Source organism: Hyperolius riggenbachi, chromosome 3 (genome assembly GCF_040937935.1).
Source record: "Hyperolius riggenbachi isolate aHypRig1 chromosome 3, aHypRig1.pri, whole genome shotgun sequence".
Taxonomy (NCBI): domain Eukaryota; kingdom Metazoa; phylum Chordata; class Amphibia; order Anura; family Hyperoliidae; genus Hyperolius; species Hyperolius riggenbachi.
In genome coordinates this window covers 168,573,897-168,600,706 of record NC_090648.1, presented here as the reverse complement: position 1 = coordinate 168,600,706, position 26,810 = coordinate 168,573,897, and the positions used below count along the sequence as shown (strand labels likewise).

At 42.6% G+C, this 26,810-nt stretch overlaps 1 protein-coding gene across 1 annotated transcript in view; it reads right to left on the bottom strand.

The window, feature by feature from the left end:
* The window catches only part of ABHD17C (abhydrolase domain containing 17C, depalmitoylase), a 54,499-nt gene that overhangs the window by 7,777 nt on the left and 19,912 nt on the right, over positions 1 to 26,810 (bottom strand). The window contains exon 2 of the mRNA XM_068275227.1: positions 2,352 to 2,531. Within this exon, the coding sequence (XP_068131328.1) occupies positions 2,352 to 2,531 (180 nt within the window). The remainder of the gene's footprint in view (positions 1 to 2,351; positions 2,532 to 26,810) is intronic.

Below are 26,810 nucleotides of genomic sequence, written 5' to 3'. Positions count from 1 at the left end.
AAGAGACTCAGGCAGGGGGGAGGAAGGCAGGCACAGAAAGGCAGGGAATCCCCGACGTGGCGGCGGGTAGCGGTTCGTATCGGCGGGCGTTATTAAGTCGGGGATTCCCTGCCTTTGCCGTATAAGACGCAGGGACTTTTTCTCCCCATTTTTGGGGGAGAAAAAGTGCGTCTTATACGGCAACAAATACGGTAAATATCTCAAATTGCAGCAGTAAAACTTTCAGAAACGGATTATTCTATATGTTGTCTACGCAGAGATATCAAAAGTATGTAGATTATGTTTAGGTGCACCGCAGGAGCACTAAATAGAAGTGGAAATAAGGATTTTAAGAGTGAAAAAGTGATAATTATGCGATTCTAGTGATAAATTGGTAAGGAGCCAATCAAAATCACTCCTCATTCATTCCAGAAGGTGTCAGCTGTCAAAGTACACAAGAATGGTGGAGTAAAAATCGAATATGTGTCAGAAACTAGACAGGACGTAGATTTTAAAATGCCTTGTCCTGCAGAGGTTAAGCAATACCAGTTGCCTGGCTGTCCTGCTGATCCTCTGCCACAGACCCTAAACAAGCTTGCGGCATATCAGGTGTTTTCTGACAAGATTAGCTATGTGCTAATTTCTAGTGTTATTCAGACACTACTGCAGCCAAATAGATCAGCAGGACTGCCAGGCAACTGGTACGGGTTAAAAAGAATAAATAAGGCAGCCTCCATATTCTTCTAACTTCACTTGTCCTTTAAAACATTCACAAATACTAATTAGCTGAACAGAGAAGAGCACTGGCATAGCACCACAATGGCCTATGAGAGTCAGGACTGCAGACACACCCCGGTAATTGGCCACATGTCACAGCCCTCCCTCTAGCGTGTACAGCCACTGGTGTAGTAAAATAAGGGCCTCATTGTCCCTACCTACAGAAGAGCAGCATTGTGGGGACAAAAAAAAAAAAGGATTTCAAAGGGAACCTGCAGTAAAGATAAGAGTAACAATAAAAAATACTTACCTAAGAAGAGACAAGCCTCTGGATGCTGCAAATGATTCCCATGTCATTCTCACACCCACCCAGCCCCTACTGAATATCAAAAGCGTGGCTGTGCTGCACTCGCACAAGTACGGCCCTGCCTGTGCAAGAGGAGACGTGCAGCCACGATCAGGTATCTGAAAAGCTCTTTTTGGATATATTTTGGGAATCCTATCACATCAATGGCGAGGGGCTAGGAGGATGTGTGAAGCCTGTGCAGGATCCAGAGGCTTACTTTCCTTAGTAGCTAGAGTGTGCTGGTTAAAGGACAACTGAAGTGAGAAGAATATGGAGGCTGCCATGTTTATTTCCTTTTAAACAATACCAGTTCCCTGGCATCCCTGATCTATTTGGCTGCAGTAGAGTCAGAATAACACCACAAACAAGCATGCAGCTAACTGCACAAAATCTGATCTGTTGCATGCTTGTTCAGGGTCTATGGCTAAAAGTATTAGAGGCAGAGGATCAGTTGGGCAGCCAGGCAACTGGTATTGCTTAAAAGAAAATAAATATGGCAGCCTCCATATCCCTCGTGCTTCAGTTGTCCTTTAAGGGCTCTGCCTCTGACACAGGTGACCTGGGTTTGGATTTCGGCTCTTCTTGTTCAGTAAGCACCTACCTAGTAAGGAATCCTTGCACTAGACTCCCTATCACTACTACTGCCTATAGAGTGCACCCTAGTGGCTGCAGCTAAAGAGCTTTGAGTCTGCCAGGAGAAAAGCACAATATAAACGTTATTTGTCTTGTCTCTTAGGTACGTACAGTATTTGTTTTTTACCCTTAGCTTTGCCTCAGGTACACTTTAAAAACACGTGTTAGCTCTAGCTAATCATTTTTTGTTTTCTCGAAGTCCAGATAGACTTAGGCCCCGTTCACATCACAAACGCGGATGGCCACGCATGCGGAACGCAACGCATGCGAATGCACGCCATCCACGTTTGTGTGCAATGCGTGGCTGATCCCATCACTGAAAAGTGAATGGGACAGCCACGCGTTTTTACAAAAAAATGCGTGCAGCATGCGTTCCCGGACCGCACAGGTCCGGAACGCATGCAGTGTGATCACTCTATGCACTGTCTGATGTCGTGCGTGTCGGCCACCTGCACACGTTTCCAAAACACGGCTGGAAACGCGTGCAGTGTGAACGGGGCCTAACACATGGTCATTTATCTAAACTGTGGAGACCGAAATAATACCAAAAATATCATTTTAGACCACAAAAGCCTAGGAAATGTAACAAATGCATAATTTATGTACAGTCACGGTTTATCAAAGTGTTAGCAATGACTGGTAAACCAAAGTCAAGACAATGCAGCACAGGCCTTACCTGGGGAAGGCATCGAAACAGTAGGTTTTTCTTGTGTCAGGAAAAGCAACTCGCAGTCCAGACATGAGAGGAGAGTGAAGTATGACTGCTGCACATTCATAGCGTGATGCCAGGTCTACTGTGGGAACTGTGCCGATGCTCTGCCCATACAGGATAATGTTCTCAGGGCTGACAGCATACCTGTGAAGGCAAAGAAGGCACTTTACATCACATCATACACACAAAAAGGTAAATACAAATTCACAGCTTGAAACAGATGACCACTTTCTAAACAAAAATCCACTCTCTCTCAAAGGTCTGTGCCAAAATCGCCTTGTTAGATAGATTTAAACTGGGTCTGCAATCATCACTAAGTGGTATGGTGGAACTGACTTTTTGCCAGATGCAGATCAATGGGGCTTTTGGTTGGTGGCACAACCAAGCTCACTAAAGTTGGTCCCTTTTTCAGTGCCTCTACCATTATAATCCATTACAAATGTTGTCAAAACATTTAACAAGCTTCCACATGAGCCATTTAGGTCTTTGCAAATAATTACCTAAAAACCTTGAATATTTTTAACACACCAGTGAAATACACCTCATTTGAAACATGGTGTAAAAATACCCCCTTGCAAAAAGGTCTAGTGTCCTATCAAATTTTCTTCTCTGATACCACCGTGTCCAAGCCGGGTTTTATTTTGGACTATGGGTCTGATACTGGAAGAACGCTTTCAGATAAACATTGGGCACGCTGCAATTCAACACTTACAAAAGGGAAGTATGTATTACGCTATGTTGGAAATCTCTTTTTGCGCACTATATCGATCTTACATCACCCCACTGAAACTCCACCAAAAGCTCCACAGATCGGTTTCAGGCTGAAATCGATTCACAATCTGTTTGCAGTAAAGATGGCCGTACGATCCCTCTCTGATCAGATTCGATCAGAGAGGGATCTATCTGTTGGTCGAATCTGATGGCAAATCGACCAGTGTATGGTCACCTTAACATTTGGCACACCTGGTTATGTTCTAGGGGCCTGTAGTTTCTGGCACACTTCATTCTCAGTTACTGAATATAGTCCCCTGTAGCATTCCCTTTAAAGGGATACTGTAGGGGGGTCGGGGGAAAATGAGTTGAACTTACCCGGGGCTTCTAATGGTCCCCCGCAGACATCCTGTGTTGGCGCAGCCACTCGCCGATGCTCCGGCCCCGCCTCCAGTTCACTTCTGGAATTTCTGACTTTAAAGTCAGAAAACCACTGCGCCTGCGTTGCCATGTCCTCGCTCCCGCTGATGTCCCCAGGAGTGTACTGCGCAGACACAGACCATACTGGGCCTGCGCTGTGCGCTCTTGGTGACATCAGCGGGATCGAGGACACGGCAATGCAGGCGCAGTGGTTTTCTGACTTTAAAGTCAGAAATTCCAGAAGTGAACTGGAGGCGGGGCCGGAGCATCGGTGAGTGGCTGCGCCAACACAGTATGTCTGCGTGGGACCATTAGAAGCCCCGGGTAAGTTCAACTCATTTTCCCCCGACCCCCCTACAGTATCCCTTTAATTCTACTTAAAATTTGCTGTGCAATAAACCTATAAAGATCCGATATCCTCTGCACAAATTTGTGCAGATAGTAGCAGCATTGCCAGATGTCACTTAACCCTCTGGGGACCTGCTGCCTAACACTCCACCCCCCCCCCCCCCCCCTTAAGGACCAGGCCATTTTAAGGACCAGGCGGTGGAGGGGGGTCAGGCAGGCGGATCCCCAGTGTAGATAGCTAGCCATGGTGTCACCGGTGTAACCAGGTGTGCCCCGTATTGCCAGCAGCCTTTACTCACCTCCCAGGCTCCAGCAATGAGCAGCTCTAGCCCCCTCCACTCTGGCCAGCATCCCCGCTCGCACTGCCGATGACATCATCAAGCCAGGACCCGACACTTAAGGCAGATCAAGCGGGGATGCCGGCCAGAGCAGAGGGGAGCGATGATCGCCAGGGGAACGTAAGGAAGATTTCATGCTGAAATTGATTAGGAATTGGCCTGTGGTGTATGGGAAGATCTCTTTCTAATCAGATTGGATCAGAGAGAGATTAGTCTCTTGGATCTGCCCATCATTGCTAGACGTATGGCTACATTTAGCCAGACATTGTACTGTAGGTCCTCCCGCATATCGCATTCTGAGGTGTTCGACTGACAAATATGATTGCTGAGAATATTCTGGCTAAGTTAAATGATAATTTAGAGGACTTTCAGAATATCTGGTCATACTGGATCCTCAAGCTGAATAATCTGGGCCCTAAACCCTTACTACAATTTCATAGAGGTATTATACTATATTTTTGATTGTTTTATCAATATGTTCTTGGAGACCTTAGCTATTTGTTCTCCGTTACTTTATTACTTTTTTTTTTTTTTTTTAAGATATGCCAGAGTTTTATTTTATACTTAAACACTTACAAATTAGATTGAATGGTTTGTTGCCTCTGCTCAGTGGCAGCCTAATAAGTGTCCCAGAGCTAGAAAAGGGTATTAACCTCTACCTCTCCTCTCAGAAGTTGTATTCTGCCAGGAGAACTTTATGGCTGTAATTTTCTCATCAGTGATGCGTACTATATTCCCAACAAGGTACTGACAAGACAGAATGTTGCTTTCATGCCTAAAAATTAACTCTTTCGGGCAGCAAAATAAAACAAGTAAAACAGCCTGGTTATTAATATGTTTTGCACAGTACATACACTTATCTATTGTCCCATCGCCTCTGGTACACTTTAAGCTACATTCACACTGCTATCTGCCAAACGGTGTAATAATGGAGCTGGTGCTACAGGACTGCGCTCTGTTCCTACTTTCTAACAAGCAAGGATGGCTGTTACTGTTCTGTTCTCAGAAGAGGAGCAGGTCACCACAGCGCATATATCTTCTACACAAAGTAGAGCAAGAGTCACTTGTCTAGTCGGCTAACTTTATATTTGGAAAGAAGGAATTTCAGACATGACATTACAGGTCTCACAGCGATTTTCTTATTCTGCAGTTGTGAACTTCACTAATGAGAAGGCGCTCACTGGGCAGGCGGTGTAACGAGCAGAGAGGAGGAAGCAATAGACTGTTTGCAGGTGTTCAGCACATGATGGTCAGGAGAAGGATAAAACCTCTCCAAAGATTTCAACACTTTTTTTTCTCCAAGTCCAATACTAGTGAGAGCATGTTTGATCAGTTTAGGCTTCCTGGATTAGGTTAAGACTTTTCTTGCTTCACCAACTCCCATAGCCAACTCCTGGATGTCATGGTCATAGCAAGAAATGTTCTTGACATAGAGCTGCTCAAGAGTTTAAAGTCTTAATGTGCACATATAATAATGCAGTACATGGACATATTAAGAGCAGGGGGTACCATTATTCAGTCCACAGAACGGATTAGTAATTTCACAGGCTTATACTGAAACTGGAAATTATGAAGTATAAATAACTGCCCTTTAAACATGCTATCAATTCAATAGCTTACCAGTAAACACAGACTCGTTTCCAAAATCACACAGGACAAGCTTACAAATCCAGAACATTAATCCAAAAGATGTGGATTAAAACCAAAACTTTTACATATATGGGCCAGGGCAGGGGATTAACTCACCCTCGTCTCCACCACCCCTGGACGTTGGGCTCCATGTCATGTTCCAGCTCTTTCATACTTGCTCCTTCACAGCCGGAAGAAGGCAGTATCAAAGATGGAACGAGACGTGGATCACAGTGGCCACAGACAGCTACGAGGGTAAAGGCTGAATCCCAAATTCCATGTCAGATCATTCACAATTTTTGTTTTGAAATTATGGGCCGGACAGAAAATCTCCATCCATTACAGGCGGGGCAGTAGTGGCAGTAGATGGATGTCCCATATGCTGCAGTTTGGTCAATTTTTAACATAGATTTAATGCTTAAATCTACTGAAAATCAATGTACTGTTTGTAGCAGGAATCGATCTCTCTATGATCAGATTCAGGTAAGAGAGGGATCAATCGTTTTTTCCACATTGTCTGGCAATCTGTGTGTGTATGGCCACCCCCACAAAGCTGCTATCATTTTTCCACTGTTCATAAAGAAGGCGGCAGAAGAGGAAGTTGTATGAGGAAGCTTGGACGGTGTATCCTAAAGAAGCTATATAAATGCATTCCCTGGCTTATGAATAACAGGAAGAAGTGGCTCAGAGTTCAAACCTACAGAAGTCAGGTTCTCTGTGTAGAGCGGTGGCAAAGAAAACACACAGAGCTTTAAAGCAATCCTGAATTGAAAAAAGAAAAAACCCTTAAAAGATACTTACCTCAGAAGTGGTAAGCCTCTGGATAACAATGGTGGGCATGTACACACCTTTTTGGATCTGTTCATAACATAAACGTGTAGCTGAACATGCATTGCTAGGAGCTGTCAGGCTGATCCCTATTGGTTGTAGTGGTATAATTGTCACAGCAAGCGGAAATAGAGGCTGCACTGTGATGTTGCAGCACACATTTTGTGCTACCTCCATGTTTGTTGTTCCAGCGTGTTGCATGTACATCATGTGTGTGATGTGTTGTACGGCACGGCACAGAGTGAGAAGCCCTGAATATATTTATTTCTCATTTAATGAGAGAGACTCCCAAGTATTACTACCAGTGGACCAGCATTACGTAAAAAAGGGCACAAAAACATTTTCAGAAACTGCCCGGCAATGGCTGCTTCCATATTCTACTCCTAACAGGTTTCATGTTACTGTGCCTGTGACACTGCATTAATTGGAGGTGCTGGAAAGACCTTGAATCACATGTGGTACAATGTGTTTGTAGGCAATGTACTGGTGCGAACAAGAGGCTGTTTGTTATTTTTCCGAGATTTCACGGTGTGAACATTATGTGGTCAGTTTGGATGCAGAAAGTGCTTACTGGATTTCTTTAACGACTTGTCTTTCCTCTAAATAGCAGGTCAATGAAAACAGTCATCCATACAGTGAATTTAAAGCAAGTGAGCTGTGAGATAGTAAATACATGCAGCATGTGTATCACAGTAATAAAACATTACATAAAGCCTCTCATATAAAAACCTACGTAGGGTCAGCCCCTTGTGTCTTCCCCAGCTGCTCACAATCATATTATGAATTATACTGGTCAGGCATACCAAACAGAGGAAATGTGCTGAATTGCTTTTTTAAAATGACAGTCTAAAACCCAAAGCAAAAAAATGCCACAGTACACAGTATTCAGAAACACATGCTTGTCAATCAGAAGCAACTTGTGCCTGATTTGTGATATGGTAAAAACATCTTCCTCGTTATTTCCAATTCTCCGAGTGTACTGGGTCAACTGCTTAGGGCTCTTTCACATCAGAGCTTGCGTTGGAGAACGCTCAAAGCATACGTCTTGTTGTATGCGTTTTAATGGGTTTTGATATGCGTTGCACTGCAGTGAGTGTGCGTTACAGCACATAGGAAAACGCAGGTAATTTTTTTTTTCTTTTTAGTTTTCAACTTTCTACATTGTTCCTCTGTTGCATTCTGGGACTGATTGCCTGCGTTAACGGTTTAAAAACGCGCATAGTGTGCGTTTTACATTGACTAACATTGTAACGCATAAAGCTAGCGTTGGCCGAAAAACTGCGCCTGGGTGCAGTGTAACGCAACGCACAAAAACACAGCGTTATATGTGAAAGCTAAAATGAAAGTCTATGGACTTTCATTTTACCTTGGGTAACGCAAACTTTACCCGTTGCGTTGAAATGCAGAAAATCTGCCCTAATGTGAAAGAGCCCTTACACCGCAATTCATACACAAACAAGAATTTCACACCGCTATCAACATCAGATTATAAAACGCATCATGGCTGGGTGCTTTACTTGCCAATGATCCAGACCATTTACTGACATTATGACAATCCCCCAGTTACACGACTATGATATCCTCTACCGCTGCTGGTCATCCACAGGTCAGCCAGCCAGCCAACCTCGGCACTAACCAGACAGGGTTCACCGCGATCACATGGGGTCTCACTTCTCTCTTTTCAGATGCTCTCCTCTTTCTCCTTTCCAAGGGCGAACTGGGGGGGTTGGCATCTGATTCAGTTATTGCTAAAGAGCGTTTTGAGTGCCATAGACAGCAGCAGATTAACTGCCAGGTGCTACTCCTTGGCCCATGCTTTCCACAAGTCTTTTCTACCGATGCCTATCCTTGTACTATCTACTGTATACTTAATGTACCATACTTTATCTACTGCTTATTGTATCTACTGTATGTTTAATGCACCTGTCTGTTTACTGTACGTTACTGTATGGTTACTGTAGTACCATCGGCCCTTTAGTGCCAAAACCAATTCCAGGTACAATCTCCATTGTACTTGGCGGAAGAAATGCGATTCTAATAACGAGGCACATATACATGATATAAAAGCTTCTCTTTAGCATAATATATTTACATACGTCACAATTCAATCACCACAATACATTTATTCTATTGTCTGTGCTCTATATGTTACCAATCTGATCACCTGATGCACTCACACACCACACATACTATATATATGAGAAATATTAAAGTCTGAATAAGGGCCCTTTTCCACTAGCTGCGTTTTTGCCAAAAATGCACAATGAATGCGTTTGCTGATTCTTAAGTGCAGCCTGTTTAAAATAAGAATTTTGGGTGGCCTTTTCCACTGCTGCGTTCCGATTTAAAAAAAAAAAATACAAATGCATGTCTGTGCCATTATGATGCGTTTTGCGTTTGAATGTAAAGTATAGGAATGCATGAAAAAACGCATAGAAATGCGTTGGCATTTTGCATTGATTTAAGCACTAGTATGTATTTTCAAAAATTAAGACAACACCTGCTAATCGGAAAACCGCAAATGCATAAAAAAAAATAAATAAAAAAAAGAAGAATACCAAAATTGGTCAACGTTGCAGTGGAAACGGACCCTAAGTGAACAATATTGCCATTCCTATACCATAGCTTCCCATACAAAATCTTATCTGCAGATACCACTAAACACGCAAAAACAGCCATAAAGATGGTCAGCTTGGCTGAATGTTACCACGCCACTGTTTAGAAGTGACGCATATGAATATATTGGCTGATGTCACAACAGCTTACCATTCATTTACTCTTTTTGACAGTCATTTCATTTCTGCCCATCATCCATATGTGTTAGCAGGTCTGTATTGTCATCAACTGACAGTACTGCCAGATACAGGGAGTAATAATGGACAAATCACAAACATATGCCACTTTCAGTTCTACAATGTGATTTCTGCTGCTTTCAGTTCTTAAATGTGATCCACCTGAAGTGCTCAAACCAGGGCTGCGAAGATGGAGCAATTTTTGGGTACCTGGAGTCAGAGTTGGAGTCGTGGTTTCATAAATTGAGGAGTTGGGAGTCGGATGATTTTTGTACCCACTCCATAGCCCTGAAAGGAGTCAGAGCAATTTTGGTGGTTTCATTAAGGGAGGAGTCGGAGTTCGAGTCAAATGGTTTTTGTACAGACTTCACAGCCCTGAAAATATCTCCATTTGAAAGTAGCACAGAGATGGCCTCCCTTTCTCTAAAAGCAGCCCCTGACCCATAGAAGCCCAATGGCAGAAACCACCCATTTTAGTGTCTATGAAACTTGGAGCTGACAAACAAGTCAAATAATTTCTCACTGGAAATGAAAGTAGTCTGACATCTGCCTAAACAGCCTACTTACACAGTTATTAGTAAGAGCTTATGCAGCTACAACCTTTTCAAGGACAAAAGATTATGAAAAGATATACATGACAAATTCAAGTTTCGCTCAATGTCCAGTCAATAATTCTAGGAGTTAAAAAAATAAACATTTCCTGGAAAACAAAAATAAAGCTTTTGGACTGTTTTGATAAGCATAGAGTTCATTTACACCGGTTTGTATATTTAGTAGCTTGGAAAGGACTATGTTTGGACGCTAGAGCCACACGTGTTCCTTGCCATGCCTCTGAAGGCAGAGAAGCTGCACGTTAACACAAACTGCAGACTGACTTCTGTGGAACTGCCACAAGTTACTACAAAGTTGCCATTAGAGCAGGTAATATTCAAACAGCAAACCCAAAAAGAATGAGAACTGTACCAGGAATACAAACACGGCAATTCACAAAGGTTGCTGAAAGAAATATTATGAAATTACAAGTAAAATCTAATTACTACAGCGTAAGGAACAGTTTTCTAAATATTAGCTAGCACAAGGACCTATACTGGCCACACATGCATCCATTTTGCCATGTTCATTCCAAAAGTATGTGTCCAGAAAGAGGATTTATCTATAGGTCACCAAATGTTCCTTTTCTCTTCAGTTTTTATTAAATAAACCCTCCCAACTTTGTATCCATCATGGACATCTAACCCAATCAAACCAGCTCTTTTTCACACAAACCTTTAGCCCTACTGTCTGGTTGCTACCCTACTGGACCTACACTGGGGAGACATGAGCGGAAGGTCAGCTGCTCCCCCTCCCACAATGCCTCAATTACATCCCACAATTCTTTGCAAGGGAAGGGCAAATGGTACCCGCTGCAACCCCCTTCTTCCACAAGCATCAATAGGAGGAAGGATGGGGAACATCTATAGCCTCACCATTCTTCCAACAGCATACGGGGAGAGTAGGGCAAGGGAATGGCTTGGTGGTCTATGCTTGGACAAAATGACAGAAGTTGTGTACCTATCACACCTGAAAGAATAGGGTTTTCACTCATTAGTAAAAGTGGCTTCTGAGGCGTCTTCCTACTGTCCTGGTCCTTGTCTGTCTGTCAAATTTGCCTTGTTCAATATCGGGTTTGGCTGAGCCTTACTTTGTCCACATCTAACTAAAGATTAAGGCTGATTTCACAGAGGGACGTAACAGGCGCACGTTAGAGCAGCCTGTAACACAGCCCAACTGACAGCAATGATAAATGATTGGGCTGTTCACAGTGCCCACAGTATAACGCAGCACGGTAAATGAAAGTGCAGCGTGCTGTGCGTTATACTCGTATGTGGCTGCGTTCGGATGTTTGCACATGCTCAGTACTTTTTTTTATTTGACGCATGCGCCGGTTTCGTCCAATAGTATGCGTCAAAAAGTATGCATCACCGACGAGCACGTACGCATGAAGAGACTCATAACGTGGCTCTACATAACGTCCGACTTCAAAGCTAAAGTGTTGCTTTAGGGGCACGTTATGCGACCTTAACGTCGCATCTAACGCAACGTCCAAGTATGTATGAGCCCTAAAGTGGATCCGAGGTGAACTTTTACACATTGCATAATTGTGTTCCTTTCCTGTAGGTTTATAGGGCATTCCTCAAGCCAAATACTTTTTTGTTTTTGTTTTAATACTCTAATTCCCTATAAACTAAATAAACCACGCCCACAGGTTTTCAGAGAGCCTTGGCAGTAGCAAGGGCTCATGGGAGCTCAGTCTGGGAAGGGGGGGGGGTGTTACTAGCCATTGATTTCAGAGGCAGAGGGGACAAGGGAGGAGGGGGGTTAGGTTTTTTTCACAGGCTGAGTGCTTAAGATACAGATAAGCCTGCCTCTGTGTAATGTTTACAAACAACATGGCTGCTGTCATTGTATCACAGGAAGAAATAATCATATTTTGTTGAAGCTGTTTGCAGCTAGATATGCTGTGTAAACTATCTAAACTTTAGATAAACTATATAAACAAGTTACTTGTCATAGTCAGTTTTTCATCTTGGATCCGCTTTAACCACTTGCCGACCGCGCACTCATAACGCGCGTCGGCAAAGTGGTAGCTGCAGGACCGCCGGCTGCAGACTAATTAATCAGGAAACGGCTGCTTCCTGTCAATTCACGGCGGGGGGCTCCGTGAATAGCCTGCGGGCTGCCGATCGCAGGCTAAATGTAAACACAAGCGGAAGTAATCCACTTTGATTACATTTTTACAACGCTGCTAACAGTAGCAGCGTTGTACTAGATCAGCGATCCCCGGGCAATTAGCGGCCGGGGATCGCTGTCACATGACAGGCAGGAGCCTGTTAGAGGCTGCACAGGACAGATCCGTTCCTGTGCAGCCTCCGATCTCCGGGGCAGGGAGGGAGGAGAGGGAGAATCCTGCGGCGGAGGGGGCTTTGAGGTGCCCCCCCCCGCCAGCCACACGCAGGCAGGAGCGATCAGACCCCCCCAGCACATCATCCCCCTAGTGGGGAAAAAGGGGGGCGATCTGGTCGCTCTGCCTGGTATTTGATCTGTGCTGGGGGCTGTAGAGCCCACCCAGCACAGATCTTAGAAATCAGTGCTGGTCCTTAAGGGGGGGTAAAGGCTGAGTCCTGAAGTGGTTAAAAGGCCTAAAGCCTCATCTACACGAGTAGATGAGGCTCCGATCCGGCGGCTCGATTAGCCGCCAGATCGCCTCTTGCGTCCCCGCTCGCACGGCGGATTCAATTCCCCGCTCGTCCCCGCTTATCTTCCGCTCGATTCCCTGCCATTGTCCCCTTGCGGGGAGTGAGCAGGGAATCGGCGGTGGGGAGATCCGTCCTGTCGGATCTTATCGATTGATAAGGAACATCGCCTCCGCATCTACACGTGTAGATGCGGCTTATTATTTGCCTACAACAATACAACACAAAAATGCAATGCTTTATATCTCAGAAGGCAATACATACACAGAGCTTTCCCAACAAGCGGCCTAAAGGAGATGCTTCACATCACATGGCTCCCGACAGAGTACAGCTGTGAAACACTTCCAGTTTCCTCAGCCAGAAACAGATTTAGCAACAGGCACTTCCTGTCCAGCACCATTTCAAGCAAAACTATAAAAAGGATGAAGCTTTTTCTGATGCATTGTTTTTGTGTCAGTGTGACAGTTACACAGGAGGACTTCACTCTTGGCTTTAGGCAATGCTATAACCAAGATGCAGTCTGTGCATTACCCATGTGACCTCTCCAGTGCTGAAGGAAATCCCTAAGGATGCCAAGGACATCCTGTAAACCAGAAGGAAGACCCATTGTATAGCAAGCATGACTTATTCTCCACTCTACAGGATCTGACCCTTTTACAGTAAAATCTGCACGCTGAATTAAATTGTACATTAATGTTATATTTACTTTTGAAGTGGTATTAAACGCTAAAAAAATAAAAACCAAAAAACATTATATTGAGTTAAAGTAATACATATGTGCATCTTAAAGGGCCACTATAATGAAAAACTGTAAAATACATGCAAACCACATCCGTTACATTTAAGATGTACATTTCTCCCAATTACTTTCCACATATCGCTGTCACATACAGTAGTAAAAATCAGACAGATTGTAAAATGGTCTATCACCTCATGGGGGATTCTCAGTATTTCCTTTACTCTTTACAAAAGCATTCCTTGAAAAAGATATATACAAATATGCCAGCCAGTCTCGCTAATCGTTTGTGCATTATTCCAGCCATTCAACTGAGCAACTGGAGTTCAGCAAGAGATCTTTAAACTCTAAAAATGCCAGAGAATCCCCCATGAGGAGTCATTTCTGACTGCTTTCATTTTTAAAGGGAAACCCGAGTTTGTCCTGGAAGGATTTTGTGTAAGTGTCTTTAAATTTGAAACGGGTATTTATTTTCATGAGCGTGACTAATTTTAGTCTGGACTTCCGTGTTTTCAGTCTTCTGTACTTTACGTTTTTTTCCTGAGCAAAATGTACTAAAAATATACAGTAGAAGGCTGGGGATCCAATTTGCTTTAACCTCTTACTAAATCTGCTCAGTCACGTTACTCTTGTCGCTGTACAGCATATGGACACTCCCACATTAGGCTGCAGTGAGAAAACGTGCAAGTGCTATCCATGTAATCTAGCAACAGCTGCCAGATGGGTCAGCCATTCCCCAGAGGGTAAAATGTATATGAGCTGCCACTCCTTTAACACAGTACATTTAATCATAGACTGCTTGCAGTATGATCTGCACAAACGCACATTACTTCTGCTGCTCTCCCACTTTCCGAGCAGCCATGTCTGAAGACTACTTGCTAACACAGGCAGAGCCTGTAACACCATATTTATCAATTTACTTTGACCTTATAAATATGAAATTTTCAGCATTAACTTAGCACAAGTGAAGCCAATAAAAATGAGATTAACACATGCCAAGACACAGCTGTATTTATGCAGAACTCAGATGTATTCCTCTGAGCAGCAATGTTAGATATGTACCTCAACATGGAAAGGCAGATAAATACATACATAGAAGGCACTGCTGCTCGAATTTAAAGGACTAGAACTGAGAAAAAAGTAAGCAGTTAAAATCGGACAGACCCGGTTTTGGACTAGTCCATCTCCTCATGGGGGATTCTCATTTTTGTTTACAAAAGCATTTCCTGAATGGCAGTCTTACTGCCAAAATAGTAAGATGCCAACCTCCCTACTCAAGTGCACACAATTTTCAATTCAATTCAAAGTTTTATTTTCAAAAGCACTCCATAAATAATGGCACAGCCCATCTGCCAGAACTGTGTGCAAGCAGGCAGGCCATCTGGCATCTTTCTATAGACTTTTTCCAGGGTCACATTGGAAGAGAATAAATGAAACCTTGAGAATCACCCATAACAAGTACCGTATATTCCGGTGTATAAGACGACTGGGCGTATAAGACGACCCCCAACTTTTCCAGTTAAAATATAGACTTTGGGATATACTCGCCGTATAAGACTACCCCTCTTCCAACGCACACCAAATTAAAATAAAAAAATCATATACTGGTGCTATGTATGAACAGATACTGGTGCTGTACTGTATGTGTTACCCAGTATATAACAGTATATAGTCAATTGACTTGTTGCATTGGTCAACTCTCCTTAAGTAGACTGGTCAGCTCTACCTGTTTATCAGAGCGGTATGGAAGAAGATTGCGCTCCCTCAGCAGGGAGATCTGAGAGGCGGTAACAGGATAGGGCGTTTCACCCGCCATCAATGACACCCGGCGTATAAGACGACCCCCAACTTTTCAGAAGATTTGCAAGTGTTAAAAAGTAGTCTTATACGCAGGAATATACAGTAACATTTTTTCAAGGCCTGTTAGAAAGAGGCTCAGAGCAGTCAGATAATGCCTAATAACTGATATATAGGAAAGAAGTAATTTACAGTGCATGTTGCTCTGGAACAAAACATCAATCTAACATGTATGTGTACAGTTTTAAATTTTACAGGTTTTTGTCAAAGATGAGCAGTAACAGTCCTGCACAACACTATTCACTTGTAAAATTGCACAGATATAAATTTTAAATAAATTCCCTTCAGCTACCAGAGGCCAAATTAATGCTGAACATGAAAGATGGAAGGGGCACATTTACACATGAGGTGATCACCAGGAAAGTGCCGTTATTTCTGCACTACAAATGGCAGCTTTTGTGGGGAACAGGCAGCTTGCACCCTTATCACAGTATTTATAGTGCAATGCAGTGAGTGCAGTGTGAGCCAACCAGCAGTGCTCTTTATAAAGTGCTGTGGAAAGAGTCAGCCCCGTATGTCTAATAATAGGAAGCAGGCAGGCATCCAGACAAAGAGCATGTGTGTCAAGCAATTATAACAGAATACACCGAAACAAAGATGTTTCTGCAGAGCTGCACCTTTGCTGTTCATGGCCTTCTTCATTAGCTACTGGCCACAAACCCCTATACATTATGTATTGTACTATACTGGAGACTCCCAACAAAAGGTGATGTTACCGCAAAGGACAGCTCCGACACCTGCAGAAGTTACATTACTGGGTTAAAATGACATACCCAGCAGGTGTGGTGGGACTAATCACAAAGTGTCCTGAGATGAAACACTGTTTGATGAAGTGCTGTGTAAAAACACTGGAATCTCCTATTCAAAACACATTTATTTTGGTTACCTATACAGTTTATGGTATCCGTGCAAAACGTACTTCAGCATAAGTATATTCTGTCCATGGCAAATTATGCTAGGAAGAGGCAAGACCCTTGGCAGCAACACACAGAATCCAGGTGTATCACATTTACTATAAAAATGACACCGCTATCTGTACAAAATGAAATACTTCTGTTATTTCCCAATGTCTGTGATCTGCATACATAAGATTTTCTAGAGCACTGCACTATAAGAGCATTTTGCGAGCTACTCGTTTCAAACATAGCGTCACAGAGCTACTCCTGCATTTAGCACTAGAGATATGAAAGGTTGTTTTCCGCACTTAAGGTGGCCACACACCATACAATTAAAGGGACTCCGAGCAGTGCAGAAACTATGGAAAGATGCACATCATTTTAAAGCTCTCTTTCTCCTCTTTCCAATGATATATAAACCACCACCCTACGCCTTTTAGTTTTCTCTATTTTCGCGATTGAAATTGCCGCGGCCGCGATTTCGATCGCGAAAATAGAGAAAACTAAAAGGCGTAGGGCAACGATTTAGGTGTCGTCAGAAAGAGGAGAAAGAGAGCTTTAAAATGATATCCATCAAGCCATAGTTATATTGTATTACACAGGACGACACTTTCCCCAGTGTCAGCAGCTCCATTCTGCTGAATGCAGCTGCTGACTTTGACAAAAAGTCGTCCTGTGTAATACAATATAACTATGGCTTGATGGATATCATTTTAAAGCTCTCTTTCTCCTCTTTCTGACGACACCTAAATCGTTGCCCTACACCTTTTAGTTTTCTCTATTTTCGCGACCGAAATCGCAGCCGCGGCAATTTCAATCGCGAAAATAGCGAAAACTAAAAGGCGTAGGGCGGCGGTTTATATATCATTGGAAAGAAGAGAAAGAGAGCTTTAAAATGATGTGCATCTTTCCATAGTTTCTGCACTGCTCGGAGTCCCTTTAAAAGATCCAATTTTTCACCAATTCAATAATTTAGATCAGTTGTCCCCCCCAAAAAAAAAACCACGAGAGCTTTTTCTTTGTTTTCAATCGATTAATCCGATGAAATTTCCCATTTTAGAAGATTGGACATGTTGAAAATTTCAGACAAACTTTATCAAGAATTGTATGGTGTGTGATGGATTGTCAATTACTTGATGTACAGTTCCAATCAATTTTTTCCGAGTTTATAATTATTTTATTCATGATTCAGGAAAAATTGAACATAGGTGTGTGGTACATTATAGTTAGATTTTTGAAATGTTACAATCAGTTAGAAAAAAGTGCTTGCTGTTCTTGAATTGAACAGATTTAAAAAAATTGTATGGTGTGTGGCCACCTTATGGTACCCATACACGGTACAATAAAAACGTTTGATTTTCCAGGTTTTTTGACCAAATCGATTGAATCGAGTGAAAGTTGAAAAGAATCTTTTTTTACGATCAAGAAAAACGAACGATTATCCCGTTATCTATAAAAATGCAGGCAGAAATGTTGGAAAAATCTTTATATTCGATCTAACAGAATCAAACTAAAATGATCTAATCGAAAAAAAATGAAACCTTGTACCATGTATGGGCACCTTTAGACTGCAGTATTAACTGTCACAAGAGGAAAACTTCAGGATTTCTAGGAATACAAATCTAGCAAATCTATATCTAAACTAACCAAATAAACTGTACAATTTCAGAAATACGATTTATGTGGGCAAATTACAGTTTGCAGGAACCTCATAAATCTCACACATGTGGAAGACGTTAGGAGCTGCGTGTGGCGATTCTCCTATCCAGCATGCCATAGTTAATGGTAGTTCTCACTGTCACCTTATAGCAAGATGGGCACAGATTATTGTGGATGTCTGCTATAAAACATCAACTACTCTGCATAATAGAAGCCATATAGCTTTAGAAGCAAAGAAAACAAATAGTGGCTACATGAGTGTAGTATGAATTTTGCAGAGATGGTTCTATGTCACGTGTCTGATGGTACTCATACTCAGTACAATAAAAGAGTTCGATTTTCCTGTTCGACTAAAACAATCGAATCTAATGAAAGTCGAAAATCATTTTTTCGATCAAGAAAAACTAACGATTATGCTGTTTTTCCAATAAAAATCTGATCGGACATGTTGGAAAAATCTTTATATTCGATCTAACTGAACAATCAAACGAAATTATCTAATCGGAAATTTTTTTTTTTTTAAATTGTACCATGTATGGGCACCAGGAGTCTGACTTCTGATGTGCTAACTGAAGTGTTTGTTTGCATAGGTTATGCCTTTCTTGCCATTGTTTGCTATATTGCACTGGTTTTACTTTTATGCAAAAATGTTTGTAGTATTTCGAATCTTTTGCAATAAAAACCTAGTGAAGGAAGATAGCTCTGCTATTAGGATTCACAGAAACGGTTAGCTATGAATGGCTCTTTCATGCCAAATACTGATAAGTAAAGCCTTGAAAACACGTACATGTCCAAGAGGCTTATCTTTAGTGTGTCTATCGATCGATTTCCATGGAAGTGAACGGAAAAAAAAAATCAAAATTCTGATTGGACATGTTGGAAATAATCAATCTGGTAGGTAAAGCTGCCAGAAAAATGGTATGGTTTTTACCTAGCATAACAGACTTATATTAGTGTGCCCATTCCCTGCTGTGTCAGCCTAGGGATCGAGCTCAGACCTTAACCAGTTCACCCCAAAGGGTTTTTACTCTAACGGACCAGAGCAATTTTCAGTTGTCAGCGCTCCTCCCTTTTATTCCCTAATAACTTTATTACTACTTATCACAAGAAAATGATCTATACCTCGTTTTTTTCACCACCAATTAGGCTTTCTGTGGGTAGTACATTTTGCTAAGAATTTTTTTTATTCTAAATGCATTTTAATGAGAAAAAAACAAAAAAATAGAAAAAAATCATTATTTCTCAGTTTTCAGTCATTATAGTTTTAAAATTAAACATTCTCCTGTGGATAAAACAAACACATTGTATTTGCCCAGTTGTCCCGATTATTAAACCATTTAAATTATGTCCCTATCACAATGTATGGCGACAGTATATTATTTTGAAATATAGGTGTTATTTTTCTGTTCTTTTTTTTTGTTCTGGCCATAACTACAAGCCCCAATGTAATAAATTAAAATTAATTTTCCCTCATAAAATATAGATTAAAAAAGCTGAGTCCCTAAGGCAAGTATTTATTTATTTATTTTAAGCTGATTTTTTTTTTTACAAGTGTTTTCTTTTGGAGGGGGAGTGTTGGAAGTGGAATTTTATTAATTTTATTACTCATGTGTATGTACTTGTAAATGTATGTATTTTGTACGTGTCATATACTTTTTGGCCACAAGATGGCTCTAGTGAACACTCGTTATAGTAAGTGTTGACTTTTTTTTTTTTTTTTACACTTTAATTGTTACATTTCCTGTTTTTGTGAATGGACGTAGCCGCTGTTCGCGGTCACGTCCATTCACTCCAGGCACTGCGATTGGGTAGAGGACCGTTTGGTCCTCTTCCCCAATCCCTCAGCACGGGATCCTGACGGAAACGGCGGCCGTAGCGGCGCGCACACGGCGGTAGCAGCGGCGGGAACGCGTGACTTATTAATACGTCATGTTGCCGTTAATAGGGTAAAGCATGACGTATTAATGCGTTAGGATGCCACTAAATGGTTAAGGCAGACAGTAATAGCGCATGTGTACACACCTTCATGCTCACCACTTCGTTAGCTGGTTAATTTAGAATGCACAATCAGCCCAGATGGTCGTTCAGTGCCACGTTGTCTGACAATCTAATGTGGGTATAGCGGTCCCATGACCTAGTTCAAGGTGGATCGCTAACTGACAAACAACATAATGAGCCCATTGCATTTATCTGCCTGCCAGACACTTCTTGATAGTGTGATACCCTGTTGTCCCTTCTACCCCTCTCTGAGCAGCATGTCTGTACAACGCTCATTCCCTGGGCTGTTGCCCTAATCAGCGACCTTTGATTGTTAAAGAGAACAGTGACAGAACATGTATATAAGCCTCATCACCCTAATGCAAACCTTTTATAAATGTAAAAAAATTCCCTTGTGGAGGTTACTGCTAAGACTAGAGGAGCTGTACACATGTCTGTGTGAGGTGTTCCAGAGTGCAGATGACTGTACTTTTCCATCCTAACCAATTCATCTCAAAGGCAATTGTTTATTCACTATATACAGGAAGAGGTGAGCTGTACATGAACACATGTATCTGTGCACAGATATAACAAGTTGAACATGCACTGCTCAGAGGAAAGCTATCAGGACACGGGCAAAACACACACATCCCACGCAGCAATTAGTCAAGAATGGCAAATCAATCCCCTATGCTATAGATCTATATACTTTATAATTTTACAACTGCAGAAATGAAACGTTTAAAGGAAAGCACAATTGATTGAAAGAGGCGCCATGGTGGTTTGTAAAAGCACTTAAAATCAGTATAAAATCGACAAAAATATTTTGAGGTGGCTTACCTCAAAGAACCAAAAATCCTTGATGAAAACAAGAGATTTTATTAGTAGCACGGGCAACTCGTTTCACGGGTCTGAGCCCGCTTCCTCAGGCCAAATAACAGTGCCAGACTACAAAGATATGGTCAGCATAGAGAGCCTCAAGATATGGTCAGCATGAGGCTTTTTTTGCCCAGATAACAATCAAGGCCACGTTGTCCGTGGCTTAGTGCGCCTGTGCAGTATGCTGCATACAACATAGGCTTGATGGACAGCGGTGCTTCACGCAGGCGCAGGGAGGACAACCTCGAGGTCGCTCTCTGCACCATGTGGGGACCCTCGACTGCAAGGGGCTGGAAAAAGCCCCAGGTAAGTAAAAAAGCTTTTTTTTTTTATAATTTGGCTGGCGATTCCTTTAAATCCCCATAGCGACCAGGCATTTTTTTACAAAATAGGCCACTGCAGCTTTAAGGCCTCGCTGGAGGGCCGTACAACTCAGCGCACAAGTGATCCCCCCCCGCCACCTTTTTCTGCCCACCAACAGAGCTTTCTGTTGGTGGGCTGTGATCGCTCCCAGGATCTTTCCTTTTTTATATAAAGATTTGTTTTTACAATAAATGTTATTTTTTTAAATATATTTTCTATTCCCTCACTCCCTCCCCCCGCCAATCAGCACGATCGGCTGTCATAGGCTTCAGCCTATGACAGCGGATCACTTCCCTGCCTCCAGAGGGGACAGCCATGTCACACCGCTGTCCCCAGTACAGCACTGCTGTAGATCGCAGCGCTGTACAGACTAAATAGACGGCTGTTTCGCCATCTAACAGTCTCCTAGCGGCAATCGCCGCTGGGAGACTGAGCACGATCTCCTGCAAAACATGCCCCCAGGACTGCACGCCGATCGGCGTTAAGTGGTCCTGGGGTTGCCGCCACGATCATGCCCATCGGCGTGACGCGGTCATATACTAGTAAAGCATCACATTTTCCATCCTTACTCTGAACACAGAGCTCTTCCTGCCCACCACTTTTTTTTGCATTGCGCAATACAATAAAGGTATGTGTGCAATGTACCAAACGCCACACAATATGCATAAAAAAACCTGAACTAGGGCTTTAAGCGCATTTGCTCCAATATAATGGTGTCCTTGAATTATATAACAAAAAGGCAAGTTATTTGTAAGAGCATGTCTTCCACACTGTGTGACACTTGCATGGCAAGAACACAGACTTGTTCTGTCCAGTTAACACTTTTCTGCCTTTTTTGGAAACCAGACTCAATGACTTAAGGGATTGAGAAGAACTATATTCGGAGCAGACGGAAAAGATGCTCTAGTGGAAGAGTATTAAAAGCTGAAACGTTATGGCACAAGATGAATAGCTCACTGGAGTCAGGTAGCCACAGAATATAAACATTTTCTGCTGGTTTACATCATTTAGGAGAATTTCCATGGTATTAGAACACGCTCCTCAAACCAAGCTATCCTCTAGAATTTTATACAAGTCTGCCTTCAGCTAAGCTCATTTTATTATGAACACAAAGAAAAGCTGAATCCAGACTATTCTCAAAACTAAAAGTTAAAGGACAACTGAAGTGAGAAGCATGTGGGACGCTGGCATATGTATTTCCTTTTAAACAATACCCGTTGCCTGGCAGTCCTGCTGGTCTATTTGGCTGCAGAAGTGTATGAATCACACCAGAAACAAGCATGTAGCTAATCTTGTCAGATTTGACAATGTCAGAAACACCTGCTCTGCTGCATGCTTGTTCAGGGTCTATGGCTAAAAGTATTAGAGGCTGAGGATCGGTAAGATAGCCAGGCAACTGGGATCCTTTAAAAGGAAATAAATATAGCAGCCTCCATATCCCTCCCTTAAAGTGGATCCGAGATAAACTTTTATTCATTGCATAATTGTGTTCCTTTCATATACAGTGATGTGAAAAACTATTTGCCTCCTTCCTGATTTCTTATTCTTTTGCATGTTTGTCACACTTAAATGTTTCTGCTCATCAAAAGCCGTTAACTATTAGTCAAAGATAACATAATTGAACACAAAATGCAGTTTTAAATGATGGTTTTTATTATTTAGTGAGAAAAAAAAAAACTCCAAATCTACATGGCACTGTGTGAAAAAGTGATTGCCCCCCTTGTTAAAAAAAATAACTGTGGTTTATCACACCTGAGTTCAATTTCTGTAGTCACCCCCAGGCCTGATTACTGCCACACCTGTTTCAATCAAGACATCACTTAAATGGGAGCTGACACAGAGAAGTAGACCAAAAGCACCTCAAAAGCTGGACATCATGCCAAGATCCAAAGAAATTCAGGAACAAATGAGAACAAAAGTAATTGAGATCTATCAGTCTGGTAAAGGTTATAAAGCCATTTCTAAAGCTTTGGGACTCCAGCGAACCACAGTGAGAGCCATTATCCACAAATGGCAAAAACATGGAACAGTGATGAACCTTCCCAGGAGTGGCTGGCCGACCAAAATTACCCCAAGAGCGCAGAGAAAACTCATCCGAGAGGCCACAAAAGACCCCAGGACAACATCTAAAGAACTGCAGGCCTCACTTGCCTCAATTAAGGTCAGTGTTCGCGACTCCACCATAAGAAAAAGACTGGGCAAAAACGGCCTGCATGGCAGATATCCAAGGCGCAAACCACTTTTAAGCAAAAAGAACATTTAGGCTCATCTCAATGTTGCTAAAAAAACATCTCAATGATTGCCAAGACTTTTGGGAAAATACCTTGTGGACCGACGAGACAAAAGTTGAACTTTTTGGAAGGTGCGTGTCCCGTTACATCTGGCGTAGAACACAGCATGTCAGCAAAAGAACATCATACCAACAGTAAAATATGGTGGTGGTAGTGTGATGGTCTGGGGTTGTTTTGCTGCTTCAGGACCTGGAAGGCTTGCTGTGATAGATGGAACCATGAATTCTACTGTCTACCAAAAAATCCTGAAGGAGAATGTCCGGCCATCTGTTCGTCAACTCAAGCTGAAGCGATCTTGGGTGCTGCAGCAGGACAATGACCCAAAACACACCAGAAAATCCACCTCTGAATGGCTGAAGAAAAACAAAATGAAGACTTTGGAGTGGCCTAGTCAAAGTCCTGACCTGAATCCTATTGAGATGTTGTGGCATGACCTTAAAAAGGCGGTTCATGCTAGAAATCCCCCAAATAAAGCTGAATTACAACAATTCTGCAAAGATGAGTGGGCCAAAATTCCTCCAGAGCGCTGTAAAAGACTCGTTGCAAGTTATCGCAAACGCTTGATTGCAGTTATTGCTGCTAAGGGTGGCCCAACCAGTTATTAGGTTCAGGGGGCAATTTCTTTTTCACACAGGGCCATGTAGGATTTGAGTTTTTCATTTTAGCTAAATAATAAAAACCATCATTTAAACTGCATTTTGTGTTCAATTGTGTTATCTTTGACTAATAGTTAACGGTTTTTGATGAGCAGAAACATTTAAGTGTGACAAACATGCAAAAGAATAAGAAATCATGAAGGGGGCAAATAGTTTTTCACATCACTGTAGTTTATAGGGCATTCCTCAAGCCAAATACTTTTTCGTTTTTGTTTTAATACTCTAATTCCCTATAAACTAAACAAGCCTTGCTCACAGCTTTTTCAGAGTGCCTTGACATTTTCAGACAGTAGCAAGGGCTTATGGGAGCTCTGTCTGGGCAGGAGGAGGGGGAGGTGTTACTAGCCAGAGATTTCAGAGGCAGAGGGGAGGAGGGGGGGGGATTAGGTTTTCACAGGCTGAGGGCTGGAGATACAGATCAACTTGCCTGTGTGTAATGTTTACTAACAGAACATGGCTGCTGTCGTATCATAGGAAGAAATAATCATATTCTGTTGAAGCTGTTTGTAGCTAGATTTGCTGTGTAAACTATCTAAACTTTAGATAAGATATATAGACAAGTTACTTGTTATAATTAGTTTTTCATCTCGGATCCGTTTTAAAGATAGCATCCTCAAAGTGCATTATTCTGTTCGTCAGTAGTGATGCATTGTGGGATACCACAGCCACTCAAAGCTGAATTAACGCAAACACATTCTGTTTTAACCTCCTGAGCGGTATGGACGAGCTCAGCTCGTCCATCACCGCCGGAGGCTGCCGCTCAGGCCCTGCTGGGCCGATTTTCTTCAAATAAAGTGCAGCACACGCAGCCGGCACTTTGCCAGCCGCGTGTGCTGCCTGATCGCCGCCGCTTTGCGGTGATTCGCCGCGAGCAGCGGCGAAAGAGGGCCCCCCTAGCCGCCTGAGCCCTGCGCAGCCGGAACAAAAAGTTCCGGCCAGCGCTAAGGGCTGGATCGGAGGCGGCTGACGTCAGGACGTCCATGACGTCACTCCGCTCGTCGCTATGGCGACGATCTAAGCAAAACAAGGAAGGCCGCTCATTGCGGCCTTCCTTGTTTATTCTGGGCGCCGGAGGCGATCGGAAGAACGCCTCCGGAGCGCCCTCTAGTGGGCTTTCATGCAGCCAACTTTCAGTTGGCTGCATGAAATAGTTTTTTTTTAATTAAAAAAAACCCCTCCTGCAGCCTCCCTGGCGATCTCAATAGAACGCCGGGGAGGTTAAGAAGGTAAACTACACTGAGCGTTAGCTTTTTAGTAGGAAGGCTTTTCAGTCTCTTTAAGACCCCTATATGTTCCTATTAGTTTTGGGTCACTCCGAGCTGCTTGGGTATTCATCAAGATAAAAAGGCAGTGCTGGAACATAACGGTGGGCACACAAAATATTGACATTTTTGGGCAGAATTTTGACATTGTTCACTTTGGGGTGTACTTACTTTTGTTGCCAGCGGTTTTGACATTAAAGGCTGTGTTTTAACTTGATGGGACTGCACATTTACACTGGTATACAAGCTGTACACTGACTACTTTACATTATATCAAAGTGTCATATCTTCAGAGTTGTCCTATGGAAAGATATAATAAAATATATACAAAAAAATTGAGGTGTGCTCACTTTCTCTCGCTCTCATTTGCAATATCTTCCATAATGTAACTTAAGAGTAATTCCAAAAAGCAGAGGTGAGTACACTGCTGCTTTCTGCTGTATACAGATAAATTGGTGTCTGCCATATGGTAGCATTTTGATGATGTAAAGTAGATGCTTAACTACAACCATATGATAGCTGTAAAAGCATCATCAAATATTCCAGTACTATAGCCCAGAGGGGGCCTTATTCTACCCCACGGAGCTGAAAAGGTTTTAAAATGGTCTGTAAAAACTATTACAATTCTACACACTTTAAAATTATATGCCCTAGTTCAGCAATATTCCTGATCACACTGAGATAATGTGACCTGCAGAGCACCAGATCCAGATCTACAATGTTATTTGCCAACATCTTCAGAAATGAAACATTAGAAAGAATTCTGCACTTTACTACACAAATGTGCATTTCCCACTTGCTTTCAAACATTTTTAGTAAGTTACAGTGTGAAATAGAACAAACTAACCAAGCAAGGTTCGGCATTCTTAAAGGGATACTGTAGGGGGGTCGGGGGAAAATGAGTTGAACTTACCCGGGGCTTCTAATGGTCCCCCGCAGACATCCTGTGCCCTCGCAGCCACTCCCCAATCCTCCGGCCTCGCCTCCCGTTCACTTCTGGAATTTCAGACTTTAAAGTCTGAAAACCACTGCACCTGCGTTGCCGTGTCCTCGATGCCGCTGATGTCACCAGGAGCGTACTACGCAGGCCTAGTATGGTCTGTGTCTGCGCAGTACGCTCCTGGTGACATCAGTGGGAACAAGGACACAGCAATGCAGGCACAGTGGTTTTCAGACTTTAAAGTCTGAAATTCTACAAGTGAATCGGAGGCGGGGCCGGAGCATCGGTGAGTGGCTGCGTGGGCACAGGATGTCTGCGGGGGACCTTTAATAGCCCCGGGTAAGTTCAACTCATTTTCCCCCGACCCCTCTACAGTATCTCTTTAAAAAGGTGAACATGGACAAATCTGTTAATAATTTCCTATTTTGAGGAAGCGATGAGAAACCGTTGCAAAAGAGGACCCATTTCTTCCAAGCCCCCCCCCCCCCCCCCCCCAAAAGTACAAATGCACACCTATCCTTTTCTTCCCAGGGCACATCAAAAGTAAACTGCACCTACTACCAGGAAGGTCAAGGACAGCAGTTCTAGTTTGTGTACCACAATATAAC